At 38.8% G+C, this 11741-nt stretch overlaps 1 protein-coding gene across 2 annotated transcripts; it reads right to left on the bottom strand.

Moving 5' to 3' along the window:
* Nucleotides 1–2297: 2297 nt before the first annotated feature.
* Nucleotides 2298–11530, bottom strand: LOC103719418 (FT-interacting protein 3-like). Of its 2 annotated transcripts, XM_008808654.6 has the most exons (4): nucleotides 11342–11530; nucleotides 11134–11214; nucleotides 9618–9655; nucleotides 2298–5513 (listed from the first exon to the last, which is right to left on the bottom strand). In XM_008808654.6, exon 4 carries the CDS (start codon nucleotides 5471–5473, stop codon nucleotides 2465–2467), a length of 3009 nt encoding a protein of 1002 aa, XP_008806876.2. In that variant the 5' UTR covers nucleotides 5474–5513; nucleotides 9618–9655; nucleotides 11134–11214; nucleotides 11342–11530; the 3' UTR covers nucleotides 2298–2464. The 2 variants fall into 2 exon arrangements, with proteins under 2 accessions (XP_008806876.2, XP_038971113.2); XM_039115185.3 differs by lacking the exon at nucleotides 9618–9655 and having other exon boundaries at nucleotides 11342–11474.
* Nucleotides 11531–11741: the final 211 nt, after the last annotated feature.

Below are 11741 nucleotides of genomic sequence, written 5' to 3'. Positions count from 1 at the left end.
AGCATAACACCTTTGTTTCATGTCAAAAGCCCTGTCATAGAACTAGGATGCAAATGCAACTGCAAGGATCTAGCCATGAAATGCCTACCAATGGAAACAGAAGAAAAAGCAAAATTAGACGGCATGATAGCCATTTCCTTTTTTTTATGTGTCATTCTATGGTTTTAGGCACCACTGGTTAAGCACTTAGGAGAAAACTTAATGTGATTTTTCGCGCTATATTTTGTTTCTTTCCAGGTGTCACTACAGTTTTAGGTACCAGTATACAAGGCTTAGAAACAAATCTAAACCTGGATAGAATATTTCATCCTTTTCACCATTAAGAAAAGAAAAAAACCAAGATTCGAGCCTAGAACAACTAGTTGCCAGACAAAAGGACATAACCACTAGAGCAAGCCCCAGTTCGTTAGTTATCATTATTTTTGGTACTCAAAACAATAATCAAGAATTATCATATCCAAAATGACCACACGCAGAGGAGGGCGATCCTTCATTCACTGCCTTGTACACAAGCAGGGACAATTAAAAACAGATGCAAGGGTCCTTGCATCCACTTGAATCTGCTCTGCATAAAATAATTATTTGTTTTAACAGATATGTGATCTTCTTCATGCAGGGGTGCTTAAAATAAAGGACCCTTCCTTAATATACTCTAAAAGATGCTGCACTTGAAAAGAAAATCTTTTATTCAACACTTTCTCAATTATTATATGAATTAGATGGTTTAGTTGTTATGAACTGCTGTTTAAGGTTATTTGTTTGCTACAATTTTATTTGGTTCCCAAAAATCTAGGCATTCTGAAAGGGCTGAGATCAAGAACTTGTGTTGAGCTAAGCCACATCTCTAATAAGGCAACAACATTCATAAATATTAGAATCTAGAACATGCTCGGTGGTGCAAATATGAACAGGTTAAATTATAGTCTGATATGGCAACTTTCAAGGTTTGTCCACCCTCCTCAGGTTCCATCCTAACTCTTATCCTTTTCCATGAGATATGATCTCACTCCTGATGGTTATTTTAACTTTTTAAACAGATTATTACTTTTTTACCTTTAATAACAATTGCACACTTTCTCATCAGTTTGCTCATCTACTTTCTGTTGGATTTCTCTGGGCAAGAAACTTATTTCTTCTTTTTAGAGAAAGCAAGAACCTTAGAACTCGACAGCATATTTTCGAATTGTAATGCCTTCTTCCTTTTATTTCAATGTTTTACTACTATCTTTTTTTTTTGTCAAAATTTCAATATTGTACTAAAGTTTTATGCTTAGCTTACCATAATATGGTACACAACAGAGTACTTTCTTTTTATTCAAGCATGCACCAAACTTGCACTATCCAAGTAGGAGAACATCCATATGCACAATATCTTGGCATATGCAGCCAAGTGAGCCCAATTTATCCATAACTAGTGGTATTAGTGCCTACGTAACTCTGAAACCTAGGCTAGGAAAAAAATTCACTTTGCAAAGAAAGATATTAAACGAACATGTTAAATTCTCTTGCATTGATCTTTTTATAATACATCACCAAAATTTTAACTAATTCATATAAAAAGATGACTGAAAAATGCAGTCGATCCTTCTGTATATCTAAGTTATGAAACAAGATTCCTGAGGCTGCAGACCAGAAAGAGAAGGCCCATACGTTTATCCTTGTACTTCTCATACAGCTGACTCAACTCCATAAAGTTGGAATTAGTCAAGCTACTGCAAACAATATATAGACAATTCCATAAACCAGCCAATAGAAAGCTAGGTATCTTCCAAGAGATTTGTTTACATTAGGATCAAATATTCATATAGAATTTGCTTGACATCCTTTGAGGAAAAAATTTGCACAAGATGGATGTTTTCACAACCAAAATGAGTGAAGAACTTCTCTAATTAGATTTCTCTTGAAAATATGAGGTGTCAAAAGATCCGTACTGACCCATGGGTCTGGAAGGAACTCGGAGACACTGAAGATTCTAATGGCCATCTACAACCACAGTATTGTGAACAGAGAACAACTGTCAAAAATAGGCCATCTCAATTAAGCACAGATGTTAGAGTGCCAAATTAAGGCCAGCCTGCTTTGCTTCTGACCATTTACTTTTCCTGAACATAGATTTTTCATTCATGCTCCTATCGAAGACCATCATGGTTGGGCTGAAGTCAATATAACATCACAGTAAAGGCAGCAACAAATTAACCCTCGTCTGCTAAATAACTGATGCAACTGGAAAAAGTAAGCTTGTTTGAACATCACTGTTAAAAAATCAGAATGATCTGACTGAAAAACAAAAGCTGTGCTGATGAAACAAGTTTCTAATAATTTATTTCTGGTCTTCAGCCATCATCACCAACTTCTACAACTACCAAACAAACACAAGGTTAAGAGCAAAACAAGGGAAACAAATTACGGAAAACAAGCTTAAATGACAGAAACAACACCAGCAATCCAACCATCCATCCCCTATTTACAGCATACTATCTGTCCTTGCCGGCAACCGCCGGAAGAAGTTTACCGGCGCTGATGGCATCCTGTGCCGAAACCTTGGATGCCTCATGATGTAAAAGCCTGCCAAGGCAGCAAGTACCTGGAATGGTGTCACATACAGCACCAATGCTGCTACAAGGCAGAATAACACAAAGATTGCAGTGGCCCGTGGGTCCCTCCAGCTGAGCAGTGCCTGTATACGCTCCCCCTGAGTTGCCACATCACCTACAACAGTTTGTATCCTCCCTGCAACACTCCTCAGTCTATCATACCTCATCCGTACGAGGTCTGCACCCCGGCTGGTAGGAAATGTATCAAACTCCTCATCAAGCTCATCTGGGTGCACAGCCTCTGCATGAGAGATCTTTGTGTTCATGTGTGGAGGATAGCGCGGACGATACCGATAGTTCCACAACCCTATCAGGAACATATACAAAAAAATTGTCGGAAGTATAAGCTCTGGGAAGCACACCAGTATTAAGAACAGAATATGCACCAGTACAGTTGTGATAGGATTCTTCCATGCGCACACATTTCCAAACCATTTGCCCGCTGCAAACAAGCCTGAGACGACTGACATGAGCCTGAAGAAATTTGCTTTGCTTCGGCGCATGCTCCACAGGTGAGAGTCAACATCAGACATATACTCCACAACTTCCTTTCTAAGGGGTGGCTCCATTCTGCTCAGTCGTGCAGCCACCATCTGCACTGCTTGGTGGCGTAGCATATCCAGCTGCCTCACAGTTAGCGGCCGTATATAGTGCATCTTTGGTAGCAGAGGCCTCGAGTAAATGTACATCATGTTGATCAATGATGTGGATGAGAACCTTATTGCAAGGTGGAGTTCGCCCATCTTCTTGACACCTGAAGGGTGCAGAACTAGAAGCGGGTATGAGTGAGTGTACACGCGTCCGGTTTCCAGGGTGGATAGACGAATGCGAACCTTGCCAATCTTTGCATCTCTGTTACCATTAGGACCCTTCTCACCAAGCTGGCAGTTGTCAAACACACCAACAGTAAGAACTGTTGCTGGATCAAAGACTTCCCATGTATACTGCTCATTGTATTTCGGGCTCAAGCTGTTGATGATGGTGCGACTGCGTACCCACTTCTGACCATATTTGGCTACACAGTAAGTATCCGATGTGCCCTTTCCATCTCGTGTTTTCATAGGATGAAGCCCCTCAGCATTAAGGATGCCAAGCTCAAGCAACCCAATTGATGGTTTCCACAGCTGCCTTGCTGTTGGTCTCAGGTCACTACTGTAGTGGGTAGACTCATCAAGCACATGATAGCCTCCATCCAGACAAACACGGAGATGAATCCGGCTAGAAAACTTCTCCTTCTTTATCTGGTCCACATCAACTGCAACCGGCTTTTCAAGGCTGAACCACCGACCATAGATCATCCGATCATCAGCTCGCTTCTCTATAGACCCCAATGGTATCACAACACGGCCAATCACTTCATCTTTGTTTGGCCCCACTCTGTCTTCCACAGAAAGGATAAGGTGGTCCTCAAATGGTTCAGCCGCCACAAACATGAGCTCTTCATTCCACAGAGGGTTGAACGTCCGAGCTTGAGCTATCCTTGTCCTCGACAACTGGTTTCCTATCTGTGCCTTCACAAACACATCTGGGTAGCGAGTTTTATCAGCAATTATAATATCTTGAGCCTCGATAATATTGACATACACATACCACAGCCTGGGTGCATGGTAGACTTTCGACCGTATGTGAGAGTTGACAACAGAGGCATCAACAGGAGCTGCTGCATCCGAGTGCCATGCATCAGGAAATGCCTCATCAGCTTGGGTGCCAATCCAAACTGCAAGCATCAATTCGCCCTTTTTCTTATCACCCTTCTTGTCCTCAAGCCGATACCACTCTGGAGCCAATGGGCTGTCCGGCGGGACACGTGTCGGGACATCATTCAAATCAAAGCGTATGAATCCAACAAAATCATCCTTGACAAGATCTTTGTCTTTAACCACAACTTCAAGGATCGATGACTGCATCCGATCTCTAGAGAAAGCAAACACTTCGTTCCATTCTGGGTTCTGCTTCTTCTCAAAGTGTTTTGTGATCCCTCTGTAGTTCCCGACTCTCACCTCAACATAAGGGTCAAGACTCCCAGTAACATCCATGGCTGGTAAATCTCGTGCCTTGACCACACGCACAAAGAGGTACTGCATTTGCTCCACAAGGTCATATGTACTAGCTGGCTTCTCTGCACGGATGACCCTGCCTCCAACAATCTGTCCCCCACCAAGGAAAGGGCTTGTTTCTTTGAGTGCATAGTCCACTGGTTGCTGCGACGATGCCGATGAGTACATCCTGACCATTCTTGTGGGTGGGGGCTCAGGTTTCATTTGGTCAGACACATACCTTACTGGTTCACTAACTGGAGCTGTAGCATGGTGCTGGTGGACCTCCTTCGGGATAGTGTGAAAGGTATGTCTTGACTCAGACTTGTGTTCTGGAGGTGGATTTGGGTTTGTATTTAGGACTTGAACAGGATGTGTTTGCCTTGGAGGAGGATTATTTGGGAAAGGATCAATAGCTGGAAGTGGGTTGGAAGGTCTTATTGAGGGGTCATTAGTTAGGAACACTTTAAGGCCAATCTCTCCTTTCACACGTGAAAAAATTCCACGTTTGTCCAATGGGTAGTGCATAACAACAGCATCAGAAAAGGGGACAAAAGAGGTTCCAGCAATCCGAACCTTGCCAAGGAAGGACCTGGAATGTGTTGCCTTGTTGATGTTGTACACAAAAGCTTCAAGCGCAAGATCAGGGAGAGAAGCAGGATCAGAAATGTTGAAGTAGAACCGCTCATTCCAGACAGGGTTGAGATCTTTTTCCTTGATGGTGGTACGGAACTTCTGGCCATCAAAATGAAGTTCAACAGAGGGACTAGCAGAACCCTGCCCATCCTTGGGCATGAGGTCATGGGCACTTATAACTTCCACACCCAGCTTATAATTGCTCATCTTCAGTAAAACTTGATTGTACTTGGTAACAGAATTCTTCCTAGTGAAATATAAATGAAAATGACATTAGTAGTACTACCTATTTATTTTTTTAAAAAAAAGAGTATGCCCAAATAGAGCTTTCAAGCTTGAAGTGCTAATATCATGAGTGGAGAGAGAGAAAGATGGCCAAAAGCATAAGCCTACATGTACCAAATTTGGGAAGATGACACAAAGAAAACTATATGCTTAAGCAGAAGACAAGTTCTTGATGAGAAGCCCTGGCAAGAAGTACAAGATTATCCGACAACATTATTGGACAGGCCCGTGCACAAGGCTTCCCCCCTTGTGGGGTCAAAGGAGGCTCAAACGAACGCAGCCTTACCCCCTCATGCAAAAAGATTATTTTCATGTTTCGAACTCATGACTTCTACGTCACAATTTAGCAACCATATTGTTGCACCAAGGTTCACCCTCAAATTGTCCAAGAATATTCTATGTTGACAAGCATGTTTCACAAACAAAGAAACTCAAACAGTCCAACCATCTTAGAACCAATATTGACCAGCATCAGACATAAAGGGAGTACAAGGAAAATCTGATGTTCTCGCATTATTTTATATCTAAACCATCATTGAAGCATGAATAAAAATCATAAGTTTCAAAGTGGCGGTCAGTTTCTGGTGTGCCAAAATTAGACAAAATTGTAACTGAATTCAAAGAAGCATGCTTACTTTGTTGGAAGACATATTTGAAAAATCAGACAACAGGACAATAATAATAATTTATTTATATTAAACTTAGTATATATATTTCATCATCATTTAGGATTAGCAGGCACTAGCATCTTAAAGTAGTTTGCTCAGGAATAAGATTTTTGTTCCCACATTTTACCAGAATTTACTTTTCTCTAATTTAATACTTATCAAAACAAGTTTGGTGTTTAAATATATTGGCCTTTTAGGAAAGGCAATCCTTTATAGATTAAAAAGATCCTTACATTGGAAGCTTTAGAAAGTTGTTACTTCATAATACTTTGTGCCGCCTAAAATTGTGCATGTATACATGCTTTTAACGATACATTCTAGAAATATATAATGATCTTGGGCTTTCATGATCATCGAAGTATAAAGAAACATCATTTGCGCCCTAGACTGAGTATTCTTTAGGAGTATAGAGATATCTCTTCACCTCAAATGTCGCAAATGGGACCTTTGAAGAAGAGATATATGTCTTTTACCCTGAATAAACACCTACAGGAAGGGATACTATAAAGATGTGTTAGTAGTATAAGGATCATGTGAGGTCTGAATGGATGCCAGAAATAAGAACCTTGGTCAAAACAAATCATCCAGCTCATTTACCAAATGGACCAAGGCCTACCAATTCAATTAATCTGAGAAGTTCACATCTTGAAGCAGTCTAGATGTAGAGATCACAAAGATTAAGAACAGTACCATGTTTTCGAAAAATCAGAAAAGAAAATGCCTTTCACCGGACTAGTTCAGAAGGCACATCCCATGCTCCTTTTATATAGCCACGAATGTCATTGTATTGATACTTTATTTCTGATTGAATTATAAATCTAGGAAAAGATCACTTCAACATTATTTCATGAAATTCTAGCATTTTATTAACATTCCAGAGTTTCTTGCTATCCATTTTTATTTGATCATTCTCGGTAGCTATGAAGACATTAACAGTCAAAATTGTTCCTATAAATGTAGATGTTATGGACTATTTAAATGGAGATTATAGAGGAAAAAATCAGGCTTCTAAAGCAGAAGGAATAACAAGTCCAATAAGCCAACAAAACCGATTCTCCAATGTGTATAACACTTCTGTAAGATTCTTCATGCTGAGTCTTCCCTTAAAAATATATAAGTCAATGATAGAAGAACTTCTTTACCATTAAATGCAGATCACTAAAGTTCAGCGGTATTTAGATCCAAGAATAAACACCAAAGAAATGCAAGGTATTATGTGATGTCAGGCCCACATTTTCAAGTTTATACTCTGACTTGGAGTAACATCAATGTCTACTGTACCATGTATAATTTCTAATGCGATTGAAAGCATCACAGGTTTGCAAAGAAGCACAAATCCATGAGACTCACACTAAGTCAACTCACGACCACTAAAACGCAGACCATTTAAGGTGATAGATTATTGCTTTTGCAGTTCATCGTTTTACCGCACACCATTTAAGATTTCTAATCAGTGTTAAAATCTACCTATTCCCCGTTCAGAAAATCTGGAGGTTGGTGTAGTGTCTTAGCTTGCTGGATTTCAGATGAGATGAAAAAAGAGCCCAACGACCTGAATAGCAGTGATGTCCAAAAAATTACGAACTAACAATAAGAGTTGTAGTTCTATACTTATTCAATTATCATATAGCAGCAGGAAATTTGCCTCATTCTCAAGTTCAAAACTTCTTGTACAGATTGGTTCTTTCCACCCCGGCAGCCTTACAACCCTAAAGGTTAATCCTCACCCTGGCAGTGTGGTTCCCTCTTGGTACCATTCAAGGGCCTATTGTTAGCATGCACTTTTCTCTTTGGTTGTTTATATATCCTAAAGAATTGAATTATTTGATCATATAAAGGTGTTTTTGAACCAGGTTATTTATATTTTCTGTTCGAGTTGAGAGCAACATTTTATGGCAGTACAACAGGTAGTGTGCAGAATTTTCTGAAGAAAATTAAAGAATGAATATATAAGAGAAAATCATGAGCCATGTTAAAGTTGAAATAATGTTAGCTCTGCATAGATCATAGAGTTATTTATTTGCAATTAAAGGGTTTGGGCACATTTGAAACAAAACTTTGGGTGCTAGTGGCAAATTGGACATGAAGCAGTTGAGACATCATAAATAAGGTTTTGAAAATGGTTTAGAAAATATGCCAACTCATTGAAACATGCTACAACAAGAAGACATTTAGTTGGAACAACAGGTTATTTTGATGCTTCAGACTTTTTAAATAGCAGTCATATTTTTCAAATTTCTAGATATCATTAATGGAAAGAACAACACAAGGAGCAATGCTTTTTTTTTCTTTTTGAGATCTCCAATCGAGAGCAGAGCATAGTTAAAAGATAAAGTAACCTATCAAAGAGCTACTCAAAACTTAGCAATCTAAGACTGCAGGATAGCAATTATGTAATACCAGGGCAGATTTTGAGATATGGTCCCAATTTAACATATATTCGTTGTGCAAGGAAAGAGAACGTTTCAGAAGATTACTAATACATGTGTAGTCACAGGGTAAGATTTTGTTCTCCAATTATTGGAATTAACAGAAAAAATTTGTTGCATGCATTAAAATAGGACTATCATCAACAATAATAGCATATGAGTTTGTAATGGAGTTTATCTGCCCAATTTTACTGCTTTGAAATGAATGAGAGATCCCATAATTACAGCAACAATATAAAACAGAAATGAAATAGCAACAATGCAAGCAGCATAAGTAGAACATAAGTTCAACTTTCAGCAATAACAATACTTGGTTATAGCAGAATGCAGCTTAAGAATCTTGAAATTTGTTTCTTTCTTTGATAATTTAAATTGTAGCACTTCTATAAAGGCATTTCAATAATCAATAAATACCACAGCATTCAGGGAATTTCTGGGAAATGCATTGCTGACATTTTTGGACCGAGATCACGACAAAAACCCTTAATGAAGCAAAAGCAAGGTCTGATCGAAACTTTCAGAGAAAAGTTATTTGGAGAGTATAGAGTTCAAGCATTTGGATAGGTACACTGGACTTCTTTGAAGGGTGAAAAAGTGCACAGCTGAACATGCTGACTAAAGTTCTTGAGGATTGGTAATGTACTTTGAACTACTCTTACTGCAAAATGATTGATGTTAACCTTGACTGTCCTTAGGTGGGGGAAAGCCGAATAAAAGAACTGAACAATCAGAACCATTAGAGAGCTAGGTGAGTATAACAAAATTCTAACATAAAATTCAAGTAAATATCCAAAGATTTTCAAATTCCTTTTTGTTACTTTTTTTTAAAAAAAAAAGAGTTTCACTTTTCAAGATTAATAGATTTGGTACTTTTCACCTTCTGATCGTAAAGACAGGAAGGACAGTTTGTGAGAAGTAAATAACAAACGAGCCATTAAAGTATATTTAAAGGATGAACAGATTTCTTACCTCAAAATTTTCCCGCTATAAGCAATTGAAGTGTTGACCTGACAGATATACAAAAGTATTGGATTGAAGCTTCAAATTCTTTAAATTTTAACAATGGATTCAGGCAGATGAATAAGCATCAAGAAATATTAAAAAAAATTAGAAGTGTAGAGACGAAAAAAGAAAGTAGAAAAGATCCATAATTTTTGAAAGTTTAACCACTGAACTTTTTTTTAATACTTGCCAAACATATTCCCACCTTGCCGAAATGGTAGAATTACCAGTTCTCCACCACATGCTTTCATACATGATTTAAGTATCAAAATTTGCCTTAAAGTATACTAAACACCGCATAAATTATAATGATCAAATCCTTCTAGTACATACTTTTTTTCTTTCCTTTTTCAGGTTTACGTTTCAAAAAATCTTGTCATCAAACTAATGTGGCTAATAAACCACAAGAGTGGTAAGCTAAAGACTTGTATGTCCACCCAGAAACAAACATAAAAATATAAGCCCAGCAGAACACGATAAATTAAAAATATAAACTTTTTTATTTAAAATCAAAAATAACCCGAAATATAGTAAAAGGTCTCACCCTACATTTAAATGAAACTAGTAGCAAAAATATACAAATATACATGGTTTGAAACTCACCAAAGCATCAAAAAACATAATTTCTTGGCATGATTCAGGCCTCAGTTAACAAGGATGAGTTTGTACAATTAATGGTTCAATTCCTTTTTCCAACTTAAGCCCAGAAGAACCAAGCGCAGACTTCGAGTTTAGCTTCTACATGCCTTGCCTTTTACCTCAAAGGTTATGGATGTGATCTAACTAAACAGAAAGGTCGAGTTTTTATAATCTCAACGGGGCAGAAGGAAGAATCAAGGTTGGACATCAAATTAACAAGTCAACAAGCATTTCAGTCCCTGCGAGTATGCAAGAACCAAAGAACGCAACCTTTTTCACATCTATGGCCAGATCTAGACCAAAATGGAAGGACGATATAGTAAAACAACAGAAGCAAAGAAACAGAAAAATGTACTTGAAACAGAGAGAACAGAGTGGGGAAAAATACTCAGATACTCCGTGTTAGCGAGCAAAAAGAGGTGTTCCGATTGAAAACTCGCGACTTATTGGTTGCAAGAATGGAATCGAGATATTAGAAGCATCAAAAGAAGATCTTTAACAGTGCCAAAACTTGTCCAGCTTCAGATGGATTATGGATCGAAGGAATCAGTGCCTCTCAATCTCAGGAGAGAGGGGGGTAAAAAAATCAAAGCCTACCTTCTATCTCCTAAACACGAGATCGTTGATTTATTAAGATCCCCTAAAACTCCACAAATCAGCCATTTCCCAGTTCTTGAAGAACTCAAACCACTCGAACCCATCCCACTCCAACAAAACCATAGTACAGCTCAAAATCAAACACAAAGTCATACGATCCATACAAAAGAACACCTCAAAACGAAAATCCAAGCTAAGAACAAGACCAGAAACAAAAAGAATCAAATCAAAACGCAGACCGCCTCACCTTCTCGGCTGATCACCTCCAGCTCCGTTCTCGCCCCTTCGGATCTCGATCTCAACCAAATCTCTGAGCTCTATAGACGCCCTTCAAAAGCAAAAACAAGCGGAAAACCAGTCAAAGAAAGCCATCAACCATGGCCGCCGAGTCGCTCGCCGCGTGGAGAGAAAACCGCGTAGAGACAAAGAGACAAAGGAGAGAGAGAGAAGGAAACCTTTTTTTAGGAACGAAGACTCGCAGTGGAAGAAGGTGGCGAGCTCGTTCTTATCGCCGTTCCGTAGACAAGCCAAGCTTTTCCTCAGCTCTGCACTTGTCCTTCGGGTTACTAATTATAATTAGGGTGGGATTAAATATTAATGGAGGCTTTTTAACGTCATAGAGAAAAATTAGAAACAAATGGAAACGGTCCGGTGGGAGCCGGTACATGAAGTAAATGCTCGTGCGAAGGATTTCTAGCCGTCCTTTTATAATAGTTTCTGTGGGGTCCACGGAATGGACGACGGATTTGGTGAAAAGGATTTGTATTAGGGTTTAAGCTTTGTGATGATGACGTGCTTAGCTTTTTTAAAAATGCTTCAGCCAATGATGGCGAATTTCTTGGTAACGGAAAAATA

Source organism: Phoenix dactylifera, chromosome 16 (assembly GCF_051530095.1).
Source record: "Phoenix dactylifera cultivar Ajwa chromosome 16, Ajwa_hap1_PhDact_Kaust_v1.1, whole genome shotgun sequence".
In the NCBI taxonomy this organism is placed as follows: Eukaryota; Viridiplantae; Streptophyta; class Magnoliopsida; order Arecales; family Arecaceae; genus Phoenix; species Phoenix dactylifera.
This window is presented reverse-complemented; position numbering and strand designations above follow the sequence as displayed.

Excerpts from the sequence above, each read along its gene's own strand:
- LOC103719418 (XM_008808654.6), bottom strand. The coding sequence starts at position 5,473 with ATGAGCAATTATAAGCTGGGTGTGGAAGTTATAAGTGCCCATGACCTC.